Source organism: Pholis gunnellus (genome assembly GCF_910591455.1).
Source record: "Pholis gunnellus genome assembly, chromosome: 14".
Lineage (NCBI taxonomy): Eukaryota > Metazoa > Chordata > Actinopteri > Perciformes > Pholidae > Pholis > Pholis gunnellus.
This window is the reverse complement of record NC_136541.1, coordinates 13737283-13759744: the sequence shown is the minus strand read 5'-3', so window position 1 is coordinate 13759744 and position 22462 is coordinate 13737283. Positions and strand designations below refer to the sequence as shown.

At 40.8% G+C, this 22462-nt stretch overlaps 2 protein-coding genes across 2 annotated transcripts; both read left to right on the top strand.

Moving 5' to 3' along the window:
* The first annotated feature begins 672 nt into the window (after positions 1-672).
* LOC306706409 (phospholipid hydroperoxide glutathione peroxidase-like) lies at positions 673-4844 on the top strand. The gene is made up of 7 exons (XM_079173486.1): positions 673-767; positions 1634-1728; positions 1838-1982; positions 2075-2226; positions 3753-3777; positions 3909-3968; positions 4292-4844. Exons 1-7 carry the CDS (start codon positions 696-698, stop codon positions 4322-4324), a joined length of 582 nt encoding a protein of 193 aa, XP_079029612.1. The 5' UTR covers positions 673-695; the 3' UTR covers positions 4325-4844.
* Positions 4845-5831: 987 nt separating this feature from the next.
* LOC306705620 (phosphatidylinositol 4-phosphate 5-kinase type-1 gamma-like) lies at positions 5832-20098 on the top strand. The gene is made up of 18 exons (XM_079172423.1): positions 5832-5954; positions 9673-9701; positions 9892-9981; positions 10140-10270; positions 10382-10499; positions 11711-11863; positions 12364-12663; positions 12891-13099; positions 13190-13273; positions 14485-14533; positions 14691-14775; positions 14939-15112; positions 15732-15888; positions 15994-16062; positions 16151-16706; positions 17425-17499; positions 18522-18608; positions 18758-20098. Exons 1-18 carry the CDS (start codon positions 5861-5863, stop codon positions 18758-18760), a joined length of 2463 nt encoding a protein of 820 aa, XP_079028549.1. The 5' UTR covers positions 5832-5860; the 3' UTR covers positions 18761-20098.
* Positions 20099-22462: the final 2364 nt, after the last annotated feature.

The window sequence follows — 22462 nt, the reverse complement described above, 5'->3', positions numbered from 1 at the left end:
GAAATAAAAACACTCAGCGTCACTTAAACCTCAAATCTTCATTGGCACACACTTTTATCTGCATGGTTTGTGAAGAGTTGATTGATCAGATGAGTCACATACATGCCCGCTCTCTGTTGCAGTTTCCAAGGGAGTTGAGTCTTTACCTATTGCACAAACATGTTTTGGCAAGATATGATATTCCCCAAGTAATTCTATCACATGATTGCTCCCCAGTGAGTGGGTGTGCACGAACATCACACTCAGGCTGCTAGAAGAAGGAAGTTGTTCTTTTTTTTAAAAGAGAAAATAGGCATATGTTTCCCTCAGGAGTTGAGGAGACCATCAACAGAGCTAAAAGCGACAGTTGTTGGACTGTATTACATTACATTACGGTCATTTAGCAGACGCTTTAATCCACAGCAATTTACAATAAGTGTATTCAACATAGGTAAACAAGAGAACTACCAGTCACCAGAAGTCATAAGTGCATCTCCTTTTTTGGAGATGCAATCATTAGGACAGAAGCATGAATCCAAATGAAAGATATTGTTGTTCTGTAACTTCTGGATGTGTAAATAAGCAACTGTTTGCGAACTAGTTAACCCCAAAAAGCTGTCAATGTTGGGTTCCCAGAGTGGCCAAAATAAAAGTCAGTCAGTGGGCGTGGTTGCAGATCACCTGATAGGCTGATAGGGCTCATAACTGTCGCCGCAATGAGTCTGTGGCTGTACAGACCAATAGTGTTGTTAGGTCTGTTAGGGAGCAGAGGACTACAGAGAAGTATGGTAAGTGCGTAGAGCACGATCATATATGTCTATCTCTTAATGTGTGCCGCGGTAAAATAAATAAATCTATCCGCTTCTGCCTGTATGACGAACAACAAAATGTAGGTCGGGTAAAGCGTCTCTATTTTTAAATGTGGTGTAACAGTCATATGCGTCCGATGGTGACCAAGCCACTAACGCTAGCTTCGTGTTAAATACAACATCCCGAGGTGTAATGCCTGCCTTTGGATGTCAGTTGAAGGTTCCCGTACGGGTGTATCTAACGGTTTACCCCTCCAGCTGGTCTCAGTTCAACCCAAATATCTCGTGTTTTTAAATTATGAAAGCGTGACTGTTAGCTAGCTGCGCTGCAGCCTTAGCTCTGATAACGGGAAGAGATAAAGACGCCGTACAAGTTGCTTATAGTCCTCTTGTTCGTCTTCAAGTCAGTTGATGTAAATTAACATCAGATCAAGAGAAGCTCCTTTTGTATGTGTTATCTTTTAATCCTCCAGGTTTTAATGCAGAGCTGTAAACGTAGCTAGTGCCCAACGTCTCAACTTTATGTTTATAAAGTGCTGTCGTTCCTACTCTTGAGTAGGATAGTCGTGCATGCAGGTTACTAACAGTGTGGTTTTCACATCATGTTACACCTGTTCAAGGGTGTAACATGTAAGTCAAGGGTGGGGACCTTATTCGTGACACTACATGACTTGTCTTGACTCGTTTCCTTGAAGTCGTCTTGTGTATCTCTCAGACCTGAGCTTTTGCCCTTTGGTTTGCCTTCATGGACTTTAGCGCCGACAAACCCTTTACCTTCCACTGTCTTACTCAACCACACACTCTCACCTACATACCGTTTTTATTTTGTTCACTTCTCTATGCAGTGTGCTCAGGCGACGGACTGGCAGAGTGCCAAGTCAATCTACGAGTTCAGTGCCAATGATATTGATGGCAATGAGGTGTCTCTTGAGAAATACAGGTAAATATATATACATTATAATTGCATGCATCCTTGTGTTATATTAAATTAAGAACAGCAGTATAGAGTGGACATTTTCCCGGTTTAACCTCTTGTTTTTCCCGACCAGAGGGAATGTTTGCATCATTGTAAATGTTGCCTCTAAATGAGGAAAGACCAAGGTAAACTACACTCAGCTAGAGGGACTGCACGCCTCCTACGCTGAGCAAGGTTTACGCATCATGGGCTTCCCATGCAACCAGTTTGGTGGACAGGTAACAAGGCTAAACTGATGACAACACAGATTTATAGTCATAACTTTAACATGTTCTAACTTGACTTTTTGTTTTTTTGTTGTGTGCTCAAGGAGCCAGGAACTGATGCAGAGATTAAGGAATTCGCCAAAGGCTACAACGTTGAGTTTGACCTCTTCAGTAAGATTGATGTGAATGGAGACCAGGCTCACCCTCTGTGGAAGTGGATGAAGGCACAGCCCCATGGCAAGGGATTCATGGGAAAGTAAGTTTGTTAAATAGTTTTAACTATTTGTCTCTTCACAAAAAGTCTCCTGACATTACGCAGGCTACATGAGTAACAGCCTTTAGTGTGACATGCATTTAACACTGAGAGGTGACTAGAATAACAGCTTAGACCCCGTTCATATATCATGAATGTGTTTAGTTTTCAGCACATTGTTGTTAATAATGACCGTTATGTGTTGGTTCCCATTTGATGCGCTCCGTCTGTGTAACATACAGTTATGTGTGAGAAGTTAAATTAATTTCTGTTTTTGAAAAGTGTGCGCTGTGTGTCTATATTCATGTTCTCCTGCTGCAGATGCAACACAGCTGAAGATACAAAGATTACAGCCTTGGTCTGTAATTGATAGTGTGTGAGGACTTGCGTCACGTCTTTAGCTTCTGTATTGTGTGTTTCCCTGTGAAACAGAATATCAGTGGTGTACAGTTACAAGGGGGTTTTAAATACATTCCTTCACATTTGATCACGTAAATATGGGCGGGCTTATAATGTAGCTTGTCATGGAGCTACGAAAGGAAGTGTGTCAGAATTTTGATGGATGGATGGATGGGTGTCATCATGACATTATTAGTACTAGGTTATGAAAGCACACGGATGATTGGATTTTGGCATGAATGGATGCATACATTTATTTTATTTTTTTAAAGAGAGGGGAAAAAAGGTTAAAAGGGCATTTCATCTATACTTTTAACAGGTTTTTAAAGCTTGAAAAAGCCTCCATAGCTCAGCAATTAATTTGATGATTAACATGTAACCGTAACTAATGGCTGAAGAATAGGACCCATGTCTTGGAGTGCAATAGCCTCTTTATACAATCTCTTTAAAGTTGGAGATGAACATAGATACAAAGTATGTTTTGATATAGTTATTATATTATAAAATAGTTGTTTTTCAGAATAATAATAGTGTTTAAATTTCTACATTTGCCCTGACATGGGAGCTCTGTGTCATACACATCCGGTTCAGTTTCTATTACGTCATCGCACTACTTTCTTCCTCTTTCGTGTCTCACTTGCTTTGGGTGGGGTAAAGTTGAAGAGTTGATTCTCTCATGGTCATCTGACTACAACATTGAACTGTGAGCTAGTGTTGAAAAGGGTATTTAAATCAGTTCAGTACTTGCATGCTACTATACCAAAACCAATTGTGTTGTAAATAAAGTACCCGTAATAAGCGAAGTCTGAACAAACAGCATTTGTCGTCTTCTCTTTTCGTCTTGATACCATATGTCGAAAGTATAAGAGTATAAAACATTTGCACCATTTAGGCTTAAAAGGTGTTTTTTGTGGCACAAACATCAACACACACCTGCCTGAGGACCATATTTCGGTGAAAATATGAGTCGTATACTGAGCATATAGCGGTGACGTAGATCATGCGGCTGCAGGAGTAGCTTGTGAAGTTAATCTATAAACTGGTCCCCATTGTAACCAACTTGAATTGAGGCTGTGCTCCATGAAGGTTGAAACAGCAGTTTGTAATGTAATATTTGTTTCCCTCTACAGTAGCATCAAATGGAACTTCTCAAAGGTAATTTTCTAGTGGGCACTGTGCCTTTTCCAAGTAGCATCTTCAGTACAAATTTGCCTCAACTGCATGAAAAATACAGTAGAAATATGATGAATAAAAAGCTAATATTGTAATGCCTTATTCCTCAACAGTTTCTGATTAATAGAGAAGGACAAGTGGTGAAGAGATACGGGCCAACAGATGATCCCAGCGTAAGTTTCTGTGCATGCTGTGAATGCATCAACTTTTGATGTTTGTGCTTACAATAATTCTGCTTTCATTTAATTAGAGCGTTGTTCATCTCAACCTATTGGAGCTTATTCACACAGTTTGTTGCATTGTGCTTCAAAGTTTCTGTTGATATTGAGAAAAATAAAAATGGATGGATTATAAGGGTTGGGAAACTAGTGATTAATAATCCATTGTTCAGATTTGAGCTTATTTTTTATCCATATGTAATTCAGATTTATAGTGAACAATACACATCTGTCCATGGTGCTGCAATGGTAACATTTTTACTTATTTCTCTTTGCAGGTGGTGGAGAAGGACCTGCCTACGTACCTGTAATACTGTCTCCTATATGTTTGTTTGACTCCTGACCTCTCCCATGGACTTAAGGGTATCGGTGTGTGTGTGTGTGTCTGGACCAGTGACGGCCTGTCTGTAAACCCAACATTGGGAAGGGCAGGCCTGATGACCCCCAGCGTGCAACTAACCCCCAGAACACACCCATGCCAGACCCATTAGACCATATGAGAGGACATCCATTAGTTATGCAACGTAGAGACTCCTTATATCTTACTGCAGATTCAGCCATTCCGCTTTCCAATACAAATACAATGTAGTCCTCTCTTAATGTTAAGTGACAAGTTTGTTCATGTGTCAATGTCTATTTAATGGAAGGACATAAGATGCCATCTATTTATTAGATTTCTGAAAAGCTACTGATAATATTATTTGCACTTAACTTACCGAAGGTTCCATTATTGTATCTGTAAGTCATGTGATGAAAGTGGAAAATAAATGCTGTCCAAGACATTAATTTGTCAATTTACATGCACCTATTAAAATCATCAATTTGCTCTCCTGCTGGCTTCAAGAATGGTTACTTAATAAGTGGGGGGGGGGGGGGGGGGGGGACTATTTGTTTAGATAGTTTAAAGCTAATGCAAGGTTTTGCTCTGCAAAATGTAAACCTGGTTTTAATTAGTGTTGGTAGTAATGCTTTCTCTTGTTTCCGTCCTTAGTAAAGCTTTATTGTGCCAAATACAAGTAAATCGCCTCATTGCATTTTTTTGGGTTGACATGTAGAATTGTCTAAATGCACGGTTTTTAGATTTTTATATAATGTAGTGTCCTACAACTTTATTTTGAGTCTGTTGTATCTTGCTAAATTCCCAGAAAGTTTCCTTGATACAACTAATTCTAGGGGAAACAGATATTTCCTCAAAATAACTGATGTATTACAACCAAAGTAAATATTAATAAGTTATTCATGTATTTTTGGAAACTGTATTTTGAGTGGTAAACTCGCCCGTTCACAAATTTCTAATTTTTTTTTAATGTTCAGCTGACCAGTGGTGTGCACTGAAACAAAAATGCTTATGCTACTAATTAATAGGAAATGTACCAAACAACTTGACAAAAGCATCTCATAATTAACTTTGTGGTTATGAGTATTTTATTGTCAACTTTTTTTTCCCATATGTTCTATTTAGTGAATAAGATTCCCTGCTGGTGGTCGTCCCCAATAAATGCAGAACCTTATTAAATGAACCTACAATTTAAAATGTCAACATGTTTCTTGTATCCAACGTTACTCTTCTCGGTTTTGGGAAGATGATGCTGTAGCGGCTCGCGCATCAGCCGTTTGCGTGAGAACGATGACGCTCAGTAACGGCAGCGACGATCAGCATCGCTGACTCAGACCGCGTCCCTGCGTTTACCACAATACTCGGCGACATGCATCGTGGAAAATTATGTAATTGTAGCAGTGAACACCGAAGAGGGTGAAATGACAGGATTTCTGCATTGTTTCGAAGCGCACACCGCCTCATCTTGTTCTCACTGAGGAAGGTATATCGTCGGGAGACAGTCCGGGAGATGGACGGGAGGACTGCGGAAACCGGGGATGACGGGAGGACGAGCGAGGCAGCTGCCGCCAGCCTCTGTCTGCAGCTCGACCTGGGGGACACCGGTTCGTATGTCTCTCATGTAGCGTCCTTGTCGGTCAAATAGCCCCGTCATTCTGGTGGTCCACCGACCGGTGAGAGCAGGTGCACTGGTGGTAGAAGTTGGGCATATAGATGGGCAGCATCCTGTCAATATCTGATAATAGATTTGTCACTGTTTCACTGTACAGTGAACAAATATATATATTTTTTGCGAATGAAGCAGATCCAGAAAATATACCTAGAGGAACATAAGATGTGGAAATGAATAATAAATTGCTTGATTAGATAACAGTGTCAAGATTCTGTTGTGAACGTCCCATGGTGTCAGTGGCTCACTGCATGCTGGCACAAGCACAAGGTGCAAATTAGGGATGTGTACACTACACACTACACATCAGACCACCAGACCAGCTGCTGGATAAATGTTCGATCCTACCTGAATGAGTGTGGAGCTATTTATAAACATACACACACATACAGTCGTCATTTGTGTGTGGCATCACCAGTAGCTATACCTTTTGTATGACATCGGCACACGGTGTCTTTTTGGTCTTCTCCTCACCCTCTTGTCTGTCTTCATAATTCATTTCATGTCCCTCGCTTCCTCTTCCTAGCTAAATCTGAAGAGTGCTTTACATAATCTGATATGGAATTATAACATAAACCACGCACTAATCCTTTGTGGGTATCAATTTCCAGCATCGCTGTGGCTGTCATGGCTAAAAATACGACACAACATTGCATGACAGGTTTATGATATTTCTGTGGAAATATTGATGAAGGAAAGCAGACGTGATCCTGATCAGTTTATCAGGTCCAACAAGTTGTCTTTGCATGTGCATGCATGTGTGCGCAGTTACGGTGGATGTTTGTGCACACTTGATTATTATTAAATCCACCAGATTATACTTGTATGCAGAGAGCCCCGAGGCATAAAAATCTACTCCAGTGTATAGTGTCACATTAATGTCACAGCAACAGGCCACCATTTTCTCAGTTGATAAGAGAGATCTAATCCTCTTTATGACAGACACACACACACACAGGCCTTAAGGCATTTTTTCTTAACATAGTGTTTCATTGCAAAAACATCTAAATGAGCTTTCAGTGAATGCAGTTTAACACTAACTTGTTCATAACAAGCCATCTTGCCTGTTTTGCACATAGTCAACAGAAATGCTACAGTGTGCTTGTCCTGTTTTTTAGCTTGCAGCTCAGTGGCACATTATTCTGGCCTGACCCTAATCCCACAGAGACTCTTTGTGTGTGCGCCTGCCCCTATACTCCTTCTCATTGTTCTGCCTGACAGGCTTTTGATGCAATGTTAATCTGCAGGTTACAGGTGTGTGTTGTCACTGCGTGACGGGGGCCCCAGGAAACAAGAAAATGAATGAAGTTATGGGGATACACTTATTTTTTGTTTGTGCAGTTGCATGCTGAATTTGTTATGTTTGTCCAGTCCAGTTTGTATACCCTTTACTTAAGTTTGTTCCATGTACCAACAACTACTGAAATTTAGTACATACATTCATGGTGCCCAGGGGATGAATTCTGATGACGTTGGTGATCACCTAATTTTTCCTTTAGCACCACCATGACATTGACATTCACATTATTGTGACATGCATGAACAACTACTGGATGGATTGCCTTGAAATTTGTTACAGATATTCATGTCCCGAACATTGTACCCGCTAAACGTCAGCATGTTAGCACTGTCACTGTGAGTGTTTTTGTATGCTGATGTTAGCATGTAGCTGCAAACATAGCCGTGTGAGCCACTGATGTTAGCATGTAGCTGCAAACATAGCTGTGTGAGCCACTGATGTTAGCATGTAGCTGCAAACATAGCTGTGTGAGCCACTGATGTTAGAATGTAGCTGCAAACATAGCTGTGTGAGCCACTGATGTTAGCATGTAGCTGCAAACATAGCCGTGTGAGCCACTGATGTTAGCATGTAGCTGCAAACATAGCTGTGTGAGCCACTGATGTTAGCATGTAGCTGCAAACATAGCTGTGTGAGCCACTGATGTTAGCATGTAGCTGCAAACATAGCTGTGTGAGCCACTGATGTTAGCATGTAGCTGCAAACATAGCTGTGTGAGCCACTGATGTTAGCATGTAGCTGCAAATATAGCTGTGTGAGCCACTGATGCTGCATGCAGGCCAGCAATTATCTAGTTCATCCTACATATAAGCAATGATAACCAAATTGAATATCTCACCATGATATTCACCATTATTTATTATAACACAAAGAAAGTTACATTGTTGTTGCTTGAGTAAAATATAGTAAGGAGTCCATGTTTTTTTGTACGTAACCATTAAGGTAGGAGAGAGAGAGAGAGTGAGCATGCGCATGCCTTGATATCGTGGAGCAGATTTGGGGAGGGCCCATTTACTGGACCTTTCCAGGGGCCCCGGCATTTCTATGAGTGGGCCTGGCTGTAGACTCTAAATCTGTTATAAATGCAGGTGCCATTGTAAAACAGCTAAAGAGTAACAGTAGTGGTAGACATGGCTCCAGATGACTACCATATGTTATTAGGATGTATTTGATAAAATGTGTTGCATGTTAGTTTGGATTTTTAAGAATTCACGTTTTATGATTCTTTCATTTTGTTTGCACGTACTGACCTAAAACAACAAATCATTATATTATGTATGCTACTATTATTGTGCTCTGCCGTGCTGTGGTGATGGCAAACTCTACTACAGTGGGTGCTGTACTTTAACATGGCTTAAAGATTCATTATCCGGGCTCTGTCAGCTGCACTTCCTTAATCTTCAACCTCACTTGACCTGAAATTTAGCACGATGATGTAAACCGTTTGTATTTGAAGTACTATGAACTGTCTCTTTTCCCATTCACTTCCTTCCTTCCTGCTTTCTCTGCGTCTTTCATACACAGTCACATACAGTACATACAGGGCCCAGTCTCGTCCTTCATGTAAATAGGAAAGAGTCTTCCTAATCCTCATGTGTGATTGGCCGACAATGTGATCTGGAGATTTTAGCCAATGACAGAACAGATTAGGGAGGAAGTCAATCCAATAGAGATTTTACCTTCCCGGTGCAAATCTCACTGATCCATGGATAGAAAACACTGACCGCTCTCTGCCGTGGTGGTTTTGGTTTTGCCAGGAATTTTGCTGCATGTCTTTCTGGATTAGAAAACAATTGGTTACCTGTAGGCACTGAACTCCTCTGCTGGTGAGTTGACCACCAATTGATTTGGATCAAGGTTAATTAAGTTAAATTTGTATGAAAAGTTGCCAAATTCTCTTTTAGCTGTATCTGCAATAAATGTACGGTGCAATTTTCTTTTTAAATAAACAATACAACAAAACGAGTCGCCTGAGCTGAGGGGTGTGGACCTGGTCGTTAATAAAATAATCGCACCAAGCTTTTACCTTTTGCCATGGAATATTACATGTTGAAAATGTCCACTTTTCTGTGCACTTGAAGGTATTTACTACAGCTTCTGTTAGTCTTGATGCTGGAGGGTAAAAGTAAAATAAATACCGTATGCCCTAATGAAAGGTTGAGTTTATTGTGCTCTATGTCATGTACTCCTTATGATGCCCTAAATCTATTTGGATAATCATAAAACCCAGTGGAGTCTGATGCCGAAGTTGACATTCTCTGTTGAATTATTTGCTTAATCAGGCTAAATATTTTTGCACTGATGTGGACATTTCTCAAACCATGTCTCCTGCTCATTCTGTCTCTGTCCACAGATTCGGCCAAGAAGGCGCAGACAACAGAGGTGAGAGGCTACTTCACGCTATACACCCGTCTGTCTCACCTGTCTCTGTTGCTTTCTTCTCTTTCCCTTCTTTCATCTGTATTGGTTTGCTGCATTGTTCAATCCTTCACCTGTGATTTAACAATGCACAATAAATGCAGAACCTATATCACGTACACATTTGCGTTCCCCTTTTCTCTCCTTGTAACAGATGCCGTCCCCATTCGGAGTCGGCCTTGCCAATGAGAAAAAGATTGGCCATAGGAGGGTAGATGCCTCTGGAGAGACAACATATAAGAAGGTCGCCCCTCCTCTTCATCTGTCTCCTTGTTTTTCTTGATCTTTTGCCTTAAATACTTTTTGTAGGCTTGCTTGGCGTCACGATTTCATCAACTACGTTCCACCCACACCTGAAGGCAACACTACTCTGTTGTTCTTTTCTCTGTTCTCCGCCTCCAGACTACCTCCTCTGCCTTGCAAGGGTCCATCCAGCTGGGTATCGGATACACTGTAGGCAACCTCAGCTCCAAGCCTGAGAGAGATGTGTTGATGCAGGACTTTTACGTGGTGGAAAGCATCTTCTTCCCCAGGTGCGTTTGTATGAGCGTGTGTTTATGTGAGGGCGAGTGTGTGGCAAAGTACCTAATGAACCTTTCTATCTGCTTTAATTTGTCCTGTCTGCCCCATTGTGCTCCATACAGTGAAGGCAGTAACCTCACTCCAGCCCACCACTACCCAGACTTTAGGTTTAAGACCTACGCCCCCGTGGCCTTCCGCTACTTCCGAGAGCTGTTTGGGATCCGACCAGATGACTACCTGGTGAGATATTTGTTTTTTCTGATGACTGGTGCTGCATTGTCAGTATTTGAATGTCTTTATGAGCTGTGTAACTGAAACGTTTTCTGTTATAAAGAGCATCAGCAGTGAAGTTAACAGTTACACCTCATACATCATTATTTGCCTTAGCCTTCCTAATGGCCATATTATTGAACTGCTCAACTGGCCAGTTCGTGATATTAGATAGTTGGATTAGAGCCATACCGACGCAGTGTAGGTGGGTATTATATAATTCCAACAGTCATTTCTATTACAATGTCCTTGTCTATGAACACAAAAAGAAAGATCTAATAATATTTCATATTTTTTGTGATGCATTGCATGTTTATTGGAATAAAATACACACACTCACTTATGTTGCATGCAAGAGTGCACACATTCAGTATTTACACACACACTAGCTGCACGTTACCTGTGCCAGAGGGAGATTAGCAGACTAAAGCTTTCTTTTTTTAAAAAGTAGTAGCAGCAGACAGAGGAGTTTGTGTTTGCATGTGTTGCTGGTGGAAGGGTGGAGTACCAGTATAACTGCATGGTTTTGACTAAGTCTCAGACAATGAAATTGCTTTGTTAAATTAACTATAAGCAACGGACACTTTCTCTTACTTCTCAACTCAAGTCTCCAGATTCTAACCAACTTCTTTAGAACTGGGTCGATTATTACTGCTTCAGTTTAACACCATTCTTGCTAGTGCAATGGTGTTCAGCATGAGCAAGAAGTGGGTGAAAGTTCACAGATACTTATACTGCAGTAAGGTGTAAAGTCATAATGTACAGTTTACACTCCTAGATGTGTAATTGTTTGCACTCACACCCATTACGCCTTTTTAAACTTTACGCACTTGCCCTTTGAAACAAAGTTTTCTGCTGCTGTTGAGCAATGCCATGTGAGTGGGTGGTTGTATTAGTCTTTTGGTTTGATTATTTGGAAGCTCTATTGGATCCAACATTAGCAGTGCTATGCAGCCCTGTGTTAAAGTGTTAAAGCTGGGATGAAATTACAATCTCTCATTAAACAAACATCTGACATAAAATTACATTTTCAAAGGACAACGGTTCCTTTAAAACAGGCAGAGTAAGCTTAGAAATTGATAAAGTCTGCTTTCATGGCAGTTGTATGTAGTGGGGTAGTGTCAGTGTCTCCAGGGTTAGTGATTTCAATCTTTGTTCCTCTGTGTCTGTGCTCTTCTTAGTATTCTATATGTAATGAGCCACTGATCGAGTTGACCAACCCAGGAGCTAGTGGCTCCATATTCTATGTGACCCGCGATGACGAGTTCATCATCAAAACTGTTCAGCACAAAGAGGCAGAGTTTCTTCAGAAACTCCTTCCGGGATACTATATGGTAAGTCAAGCCGAGCCCCTCCCTCATCGGAATCAATTCAATAGCCGTTTCCAAATTGTTTTTCCATTTTTAACACGCATGTTATAATGACACTGTATGTACAATTCAACATGTAGTATAACCACATTTGTTTACTAAACAGAGTGTGTAATAGTGTGTCTATTCTGAGATTTTGCAGCACCTGAAACATCTAGTCTTATCTTAATCCTCTTTATCCTACCCCCTGTTGTTGTCCCCGTCAGCAGTGACGCCAGCAGATGACTTTGTAATAGATATAAGGGCATAGGTTGTACCTGACCGAGACCTGAGCTAAGTACTCCTTAATAGGTTAAGCATGCAACCAGTGGAGACACACAAGAGTTGGCTGAGGCTTGTGGAAGGATCACACTGTCACTCCAGGTGTCATGGTACTGAGGCTGAAACACAAGAAACTAAATGCCGTATTCATTTAATTCTCCCTGTCTCTTCCCCTATGTCCGCTGCATGAACCCCGTCTCCAGAACTTGAACCAGAACCCCCGTACTTTGCTGCCAAAGTTTTTTGGCCTCTACTGCGTCCAGTGCGGGGGCAAGAACATCAGAGTTGTTGTGATGAACAATATTTTACCATGCTCTGTACGCATGCACCTCAAGTTTGACCTAAAGGGCTCCACGTACAAGAGGCGAGCATCCAAGAAGGAAAGAGAAAAGTCCAAACCCACTTTTAAAGACCTGGACTTTCTGAATGACGTTCCTGAAGGCCTCACTCTGGACCAGGACACACACAGCGCTCTAGTCAAAACTCTGCAGAGAGACTGTCTGGTGAGAAAAGAAGAGATTGATGAATAGTATTTTGTAAAAGTAGATTAACACTAGGTATTTTATTTTAACAAAGCAGCACAGCCAACCACACATTCACTATTTAACTGTTTGCGAGAGAGGGGAGAGAGAGTACATTTTGTATTTTTATGCATGTGTTAAAAGCAACATTTGAAGCTTGAAAAATATAATGTGTAATTTTGGAATATCATGTGTATGTTTCATGTCAGGTTCTGGAAAGTTTTAAGATTATGGACTACAGTTTGCTGCTGGGGGTCCACAACAAAACACAAGCCAAGCGAGAGCACCAGTCTCAGGGTTCACCTACAGGAGGTGGGGACGAAAAGAGGCGTGCAGCGCAGAAAGCCTTGTATTCCACTGCCATGGAGTCTATACAGGGAGGCTCCACATGCAGGGACACACTGGACCATGATGACACGTTAGTCACCATTTATAATCTTTGACCCGTTTGCCCTTATCTTCACATTACATTTACAAGCGGTGTTAATGTTCTCCTATCTGTCTGTAGTATGGGTGGCATTCCAGCGGTGGGTAGTAAAGGAGAGCGCCTCCTGCTCTTCATTGGAATCATTGACATCCTGCAGTCCTACAGGTAGGCATGAAAACAAAAACCATCAGAAGTTAAGGGTGCCATGTAAATACATGCAGGGGTGGGAGTAGTTGGTTTGTTTGTACACGCATTACGCTTTACTTTCATTAGTATTGCAAGATAGTTTCCAGCTGGGAAAAATTCCTGTGAACGCCCCTGCATGTCGGAACAACAACTCAAAAAACAGCTGACGTGTTGTTCTTTGTAGTGTCTATGTTGTTACCACATTACCACGTATTATGACAAAATCTGGCGGCTTCTGCTTGCATAAGCGTTGATGCCTGTTGATCAGCTGTTGAATTTAGTTGCAATTTAACACAAAAGAGATTATTATGATTTTGAAAGTTGTGTGAACATTTTGTTACTAATTATTCTGCGGCACTTGCACCATTTAGATAACATGCGTGGTATTTACAAGGTTGTTGAAAAACTCAAAACTGAGCAGTGATGCTTTTTTCCCAGCATAAAGAAAGCTTTCAGAGTTTCCCACAGTGTCAGATGTCTTCACCCTGAACCTCTACTGCCTCCTCAGTCTGATGTACTGTGTAAGGTTGCTGTCGTAATCAGTCTGCCCTTCATCGGGTTTTTCAGGACACCTTAAATGACGATTGTTCTCTGGCTTCAAAGTCAGGAAATGATTAGTTTTAGGCAGACAGTAATCCAGGCATTATGTGTCTGCAAGGACTATTAAAAGATGGAGTGAGATCATAAGGGAAAAACCAATCCCAGACTTGTCAGACTGTTTTTAATGAAATACTAATGGAGGAGACACATAACAGCTATTAAAGTGGTAATCCCTAAAATAAGATTTGATTTGATTGAAAACAAAGAATTGTGCTTTGAGTTTAGCAGTCTAGAGTCTTTGGCTGCATATGGAATTCCATACCAACAAATATTGTGCAAAGGAGGGAATGTCGCCACAGACACCTAGTTCGTAATACTACAAATATATAAATATTGCAATACTTTCATCAGTGGGACATAGGCTCAATCACCATTGTGTTACCTCGTGCAGCAAAATACAATGACTTACTTTAAGAGTTGACATAAGAAATGTGTGCGGTGCCTATAGCATAAAACCCAGTCTTTTAAAACCGATCTTTTTATTGCACACATTGTGAGCGGGGCTGTAGCCTCTGATTCAGAGCTGCCAGGTAACCACAGTAAGTCACGGAATGAGTTTAACTAAATAATTCAATTGTCTTGTCTGACAGAATGATCAAGAAACTGGAGCACTCTTGGAAGTCCCTCATCCATGACGGGGTGTGTAGCTTTCACATAACTCCTATTCAATGTAATAGTCTGTATCCTAGCAAGACAAACCTTATTTTGTCTCTATGTCTTTTATGTAATGCGTTTAGCACATTGATGGCATTATGTATGAATAATTAAAACTAAGTCTTTTTTTATTGTCCCACAGGACACAGTGTCAGTTCACAGACCTAGTTTCTATGCGGAGAGGTTCTTCAAATTCTGTAACACCATCGTCTTCAAGAAGAGCAGCTGTGAGTTTACAAATGTGCAGGAGCCATATACTCCTGTAGTGGGTTATGTTTGATGACAACAATGCCAATAAGGCATACATATTTAGTTTTCCTCCGTATTAATTACAGGAATGCTTTACTTTTTGGAACGAGAGCGAATGTAAACTGTCCCTTGCTTTTACAGCATTGCGGTCGTCTCCATCTAAGAGAGGACGAGGGGCTCTGTCCATGTCCAAGTCCAGTGCAGGAACGGGTTCAAGTGAGAAGCGTCCCTCTCTGAGTGATGAGAGGCAGGAAAACCTGGACAACTTGGAGAACCTACGAGGAGATCGCAGCTTCCCCATGCTGGAGGACAATGGTAGTTAACTTCTAGTAAACTTGTACTTGTCTAGGATGATAAACAGACGTGTGAGTGCCGGTTTCCCCTTGTTACGTTGTGTCTTTCTGTACTTGGCACAAAAAAGGTTTCAGTTGTCTGCCACTGAGCTCCATTTTCTCTTTAAATTAAATCAAGCGAGCCTTTAATGTTCCCTGTGGAGAAATGCAGGTGCAGCAGCAGTACAACAGAATCAAAGTAAAGATAAAACCCTTAACAAATCAAGACTAGATATGTATGGATAGATTCTATAGAAAAGTGTAATGTTAGGTGTCGGAGCATGCATTATTTACTGCCCACACCACTCATAAAGGAGGTAAGAAATGAACAGAATGTGACCATGTGAATACAACTTATGCAAGCAATCCACAGCCTTGTAAATATCCTACTGAATATAAAGGTCCTGGTCACATGTACAGCTTTGAGTGCAGTACTTGTCTAATTGGCTGAGGTGTTGCACAATTAGATGGCAGTGAACTTCAATGAAGGTTTAAAGGACTTTGTGGTACAAGCACACACACAATCAATTCAGTTTATTCATTTCATGGTGTACTTTCATTTCTTATATTCAATGATCATCTTGGTTGATTATGCCAATCAGGGAGAGAGCCACCCTGCACTCCTCCTTCCTTTGAAGATGCTACCACAGCTTCTATAGCCACCACTCTCTCCTCTAACAACTCCTTACCCACAACCCCCTTCGATACACCAGAGCACCCACGCTACAGGAGACCAATGCTTTCCCCAAGTGGGGCCAGGTGAGAACAATCGTATGAATATGCAATGATGCATCTATAATGGAGATATTGTGTGGGTGCTGTCCCTGCTGATTTCACACCCTTTGTTGTCTTGTGTACTTTCAGGGTACAGAGAGAGGTAGTTGAGATTCATGGGGAGAAGCAGGACACAATTACAGTGGAGGTGGAGCTCAGGTACACGTGCATAAAACAATACCATAGCACAACGTTCATAGCAGCCGGTGTAACAGTATTTTAACATTGTTCTTTCTGTTTCGTACAGTAAAATCCCAAAGAGCACTGAGCTCACACAGATGACAGAGATGACCTCTCCCAGCCATCAGTCACCTGATCACCAGCTCCATGCCACTGCTCCATCCACCCCTCCCTCTCTTAGTCCATCCTCAGCATATTCCTCCTCCACCCTTCCATCTTCCTTTGTGTCTTCCTCCTCCGCTGCTCAGTTAGGTAGCCAGTCATCCTCCACACTTGCTTCATCCATCTGTCCATCCACCAAACCACTCACCTCTCCCACCGCTGCTCAGTCTTCCACTCTTTCCTCTCCAATCTCCCTTTCAGCTGCTCAGTCCAAACTCCTCACTTCAGCTCCAAACACCTCCACCCTCCCACCGGGCTCAGCATTTTCTCCCATCTGCCCTGCATCTTCTCACTCCCCCACCCAGAGCCCTTCCCACCATCTCCCCTCGACCCCTCCCTCCTCCCACCCTCCGAGCCCCCAGGTGCCTCGGCAGGCGCTGCAAATGCCGTGCAATCAGCTGTCTGTGTCCAGCAGCCACAACTCTTTGGATGGAGAGGTGCAGGTGTCTGACATCTACTTTGTAAGTCCCCATTAGCTAATGTCAGTGCTTTGTGTTTTTTTTTTTACTTTTGCAGATGATGTTAAAAAAGTGTCTGGATCTGATGTATCAGTACACATTCTTATGAAACTGGTCAGTAAATTGGAGAAAGCTCTCTTTGGTTTGGTTTTGTTGACAGTCCTCTTCCGGAGAGTAAAGATAATTTCCCTTCTCCTGTTTCTCTTTGATCTACTGGGTCTCTCGCAGAGGCTCAGTCAGGACAGCGTGATAGAGTTATGATGGTGAGGGGGGAGGAAGGGAGGGTGTGTGTGTGTGTGTGTTGCAGCGTGCACGTACTATGGGGCTGCTCTCGCTGTCAAAAACGCTTTTATCCAAAGCACGAGGCTGCCACTGGTCATAGTTCATGCTTTTGAATCCAACTCTAGGTTTGTCTTTCCTGCACAGCATGATGTTTTTAGATCTATATTCTGCATTCATGCATCATGTCAGTGTCATGCACAGCCCTCCATAATCCTCTCTCTCTGTTTAAATGTTTTTTACATTATAGCATTCATTCTCTGTTTTCCACTTTCCTTTCTCTCTCTCTCTCCTCGATCATAACCGCTTCTCCCTTCTCACATCTTTGCTCATAGTTCTCCTCCGCTGTCTAATAATTCATTCGTTTTTCTTAATTTTTCCTGTGCACACACTATATGCATTTGTGTGTTCATTTCCGTGTGTGTGTCCATCCATCCATCAGTATGCAGATGGCAGATATTGGGTGTACTCCCCTGTTCTTGGCCGTCGTAAGCTAAACTCTAGCTTGAGTTACAATGTAAGTCACCACCAAAGTAGTTTGAGTCATTTGTTCCACGTACCATGGCATCGCTGGTCACTGTTCCCTTGGGACTGTCACAAGCACAACTTTATTTAGTGTCTAAGACTGCAAAAAAGACATTGCATATTAATAACTCCAGCTTCTGAAGGGCCGTTACATGCATTTAAATGGAGCATGCATCTTTTTTCAACAGCAAATTAATTATTTGAGGAACTTTGACCTGCATTACTTACCTGTAGCTGTAGCTTGTATTGGCTTTGTGCTTTAAGAGATCCATCAAGCTTTCGCCCTGTAGCACTCGGGGACAGAGATTAATGTTGTCAGTGCTTTGCTAGGATGAAATCTTCCTTTCTGACCTGTTTATTAAGCTGAATTCTTTTTTTACATTTTAAAGCCCCTGAAATTATTATTGAGTATTTTTATACAATATTGAATATCCATTACCTACAAGTTATTTCTTAACTTTTACCGTCAACAACGTATCTGCATCTTTGTGACTGTGTAGATGTGGTTTGATCCGATGAGCCTTCAAATGTTTGTAAACTCTAATGAGTGCACAGAGGTGTGTGACATCACCTATTTTCAATTTAGAAAAAGGCAAACCAAAAATTTAAATTCATTTCTTATGTGTAATAACCAAAACCGCTCTGACTTTGACAGAAAGTTGTGTGTCTATCGAGGACCCCATCTGTCATGATAAGACGCTGATTGGGAAAATGTGATTTTGGGGTCTTTGAAGTAAACCAGAATATCCAGATTATATCATCCCTTCTAACTGAGACCCTGTAGATTTTCCTTAGCAAATTGTCTTTTTAAACAGTAATCATAAGCTGACCTGATTACTCATCTGTGTGCATCTTGGTGCCCCCAAAATGCTAAATTGTACCGGGCTGCTCTAAACCATTCAGTGAGTGGGGAATATCTTTATCGATTATTCCGTCCCCCTGCTCTCCTCTCATCTCTCTCCTCTTGTCTCCTCTCTTCTTCTGCTGCCCTCTGCTGCCTGTATTCGATACCAGCAGACTCAGGAGGATCGGGGCTGGGTGTACTCTCCTCTGCACTACAGCTCAGAGTCCAGAAGGGGCTCAGACGGGGAGAGTGAGACAGTAGGTGTACAGTTCATTCATTATTCATCGTCAACTCACAGAACAGAAATGAAGTGAATTAACTGTATTTTTCTGCTGTTCTCCGCTCGGCATTCCTCCTACTCATTCTCTTTTTCTCTCCCTCTTTATTTGTCTCTCTGCTCTCTCAGTAACTCACAGTGGAGGCAGCAGTGATGGGTGGAGCCAGAGGCTGTCCCCATATACAGAAGCTGTGAGGTTCTAATAACAAAGCCACCGGGACACTATGAGAAGCAATGCTAGTTGCCCAGGCTGCATGTGGGAGCTTGCTTTGCCAACAGAGACTAAAGGAATTAACTTAAAAGCATTTAAGTAAACAACAATACATTCAAACAAACATACATACATAAGATGTTATGGACAAAAAAAAAAATCAACTCCTGGACAATCTGACTGATATCAAGCAGAGAAATAAAGTTGAATCACATGGTACAATGTGCTGCGTGACACTGTGAATGGGGGCTGTTCAGTCAGGTATCGTTCTGCTGTGGAGGTTTGTAGTGTTCACGAGTCACGCTGCACTGTGCCAGCTTTGGCTATGCAATTTGGATATAATGTATTATTGATTTGTCTTTTTGACTAACTACTTCAGAGTTTAGTCATGCATTTATTTTTCACTAGGGGCATGTCAAAGCTGTATATCATTTTATTTTAGCACTTTATCAATGTACATGGAATCGTATTTGTCTGGTTATTTTGTCAGTAATTATTGTTTGAAACACTCAAATGCAGTTAATGTGTTATGTGCTGTGTATGCACAGTGGGTTTTTTTTTTCCAGGGGTGTGTGCTGGTCCACTTCAGAATCTTCGATCTGACAATGAATGGTTGTGTTCAAAATGCCTTATTGACAAACTCATTTTCATAGCTGTTTTTAATATTTTGGTCACTTCTAATTATTTCAAAATAACAACAAAATATAAACATACAGAGTATTTTATTGTGGGTGAATACCAAATATTTGAAGAACAGTTACAACATATATAGACCATGTATTCACACCTTTTTAGGATTTAGAGCCAAAAGATCATCCGCAAATAAAGGACAAAAAATCGAATCTTTTGTAAATGATAGATAAACTGTGTGTGCTTCAGCACATGCATGTCAGTTTGTACGTGCCCTTATGTCTCAGTGCGTGCATGTGTTTGCATGCATATTGATGTGTGGTTGGGAGACATTCTGTCCTGCCTATTTGTCAAATTATCAAAAGCTGTACTTCCATTTGTTGTAATAGGCCATGAAAGTCTGAACCAGCTACAAGCATGTTGGCTGTGTGAAAATATGCAAATAGTCTTCTATGACTGGATTAACCATTAATGGCCAAATTAAACAAACTGAGCTGAACTGAAATAACCTCCGATTTTATACAGTTTGGTAAGAAAATAAATCTACTGTTGCCACGGACAGTACCTCCCTTCTTCCATACATGGGGATCAACAAGATTGACATCATTTGACTTCCTGACTGTGTCGATAAGCACTGCTGTAACATATGACTGTGTTATTTGAGTCTGCTGAAGTTAACCTGCCTGTTTGTAGGCAACAGTGTTTGTAGCTGATCACTGTGTAAAATAAAATAAAAATTATATCGTGTAAAAAAAATATATACATCTATTTTGACTCTCTAATGTTATGTGCATAACTAGTCCACTAGATGGCCCTACAACGTCTCAGAAAGAAAGTGTAGTTCTTAATGCTGCCACATCTTGTGTGGAATCTCATAGTCATGCAGAGTCTTGAGCTACTTGAAAATGTAGTAATTAGTTGCACTGTAAAATGAAAATACACAAAGGCATATGCCAGTATTTGAGCTGCCTTATGCCATACATCTTTGTACTAGACCTAAAATGAAAGCTTATATTTTAAAGCTTCATACTTCAAACCCCCACATCACAGTGACATTTAAACACTCGCTAAAAATACACTAGAATAAAACAGACAAAGATCAATATGGCTTGAACCAAAACAGCCCACACACTCACACACACACACACACACACATATATATACATATATATATATATATATATATATATATATATATATATATATATATATATTGCAATTGTGTGTGGGTACACATGCATTGCTCTGTGTATGTGTGTGCTTTATGTGTAAGCCAGTGTTGCGAATGTCACTCAGGGTGACAAGTCAGCCATGTCGGGCCATGATGGAATGTGCGATGGACAAGGATCAGCACCCACATGACCAATTGTCCTGGAATGAAATTGTTTCCCCGACCCTTTTTTTGTCCTTCTACCGGTGAAAACACTTTTTGGTCCTTTTCTTGCCTACTCAATATCCTCCCTGATATTCAGCCAGGTGGTTATTCCTTCCCCAGTCCAATAGTGCCAGTGATCGACTAAGGTAAAGAATTGTTATAGAATACGGCCAGATATATTCTAATATGTTTCTTATTAGCAAATTTCATTCAAGCTTGAAATACGGTATCTTATTCATCACATAGTTGTCCAAAAACTACTGAAAACACATCAATGAGCCAAACTGTTGTACAATTGATGTACTTTATTACGATGAACGGGCAGTGTAGTTTAGTGTAGTGGATACTCACTTCACTAAATACGGTTAAATCCGCAGCTGGAAATAGTCCCTAAAAATGCACTATCAACTCAACTTTTGAGTAACATTTGCAAAAACCACAGTGGCCAGATGTTCACGGTAATTATTTGGCCTTTGCTATTTTTTTTTACCTCAAGGGCTTCAGGCTGGGAAAGGTAAAAAAAGTATGAGAGGTGGACTGACACATTGTTGTCTTTTCATGAATTCAGTTTACAATAACAAAAGTATGAAATATTAATCTTTTTCTCTGAGCCAGAGGTCAGCAAAGTTTTAGAAATTCCTTTTTTTGTTAATTGATTTACTAAGTAAAGATTAAGGTCAGCAATAAGTTAAGTTATGACACCACAGAATTAAAATCTACAACAAGTCTGTAATGGATTACAATCTGTAATTAAAAAATGTCATAGTACAGTATTCCATGAGTCATATATAAACAAGTCACAAAGATGTCACTGTAGAGAATGTCAAAACAAGTCATAAAAATAGTCGAAAATATAAAAATATCATACAAATATCATACAAATATAAAAATAAAAAAATAAAAAAATATCATAAAAATATAATACAAATTTAAACATATCATACAAATATCATAAAAATATAAACATATAAAATATAATCCAAATATAATAAAAAGTTGCACGACTGCCAATCTCTGTGAAGGATGGGATTTTATATTTGGATAAGTGTGCATTTAAACAATACCAAAAAACTCCCTTGCATCACTTATTGCCAGTGTGCCGTTAAACCATTGCGGGCTTGAAGTAGCAAAGTCAAGGTTTCACGTTGGCATCCGGTCGACATGGTCCTTTCTAGGTGGTTGCATGTCCTCCTAGCGTCCACCTGAGGCTGCTCTGGTTCCCTCCCACACTCCAAAATCATGCATGTCAGACGGATTGAAGACGATATGAGACATGAATGTCTTGTTATGCTTCTGCTCCTCCCCCAGCTTTCTGCTAAGTACATGCTGGGAGAGGCATCAGAAACCTGTGACTTTGAAAAGTACCATCACGGTTATCAGGGAACACAAACCAAAAATCATTCAGTTCATGAAATCTTTTAAAATGAGAACTTCAGAACTATGACTTTATGGTCATTTCTATTTTTTGCTTCCTTACTTTATGGTAAGTTAAATCATGGAGCGGCAGCATCTGTACATCCGCCATGGCCCGTTGCAAAGCTGAGCTTTCATCTGCAGGACACATAAACAAATGCCTTTGTTCTTTCAAAGGACAGAGGGGCGAAAGCCACAACAAACA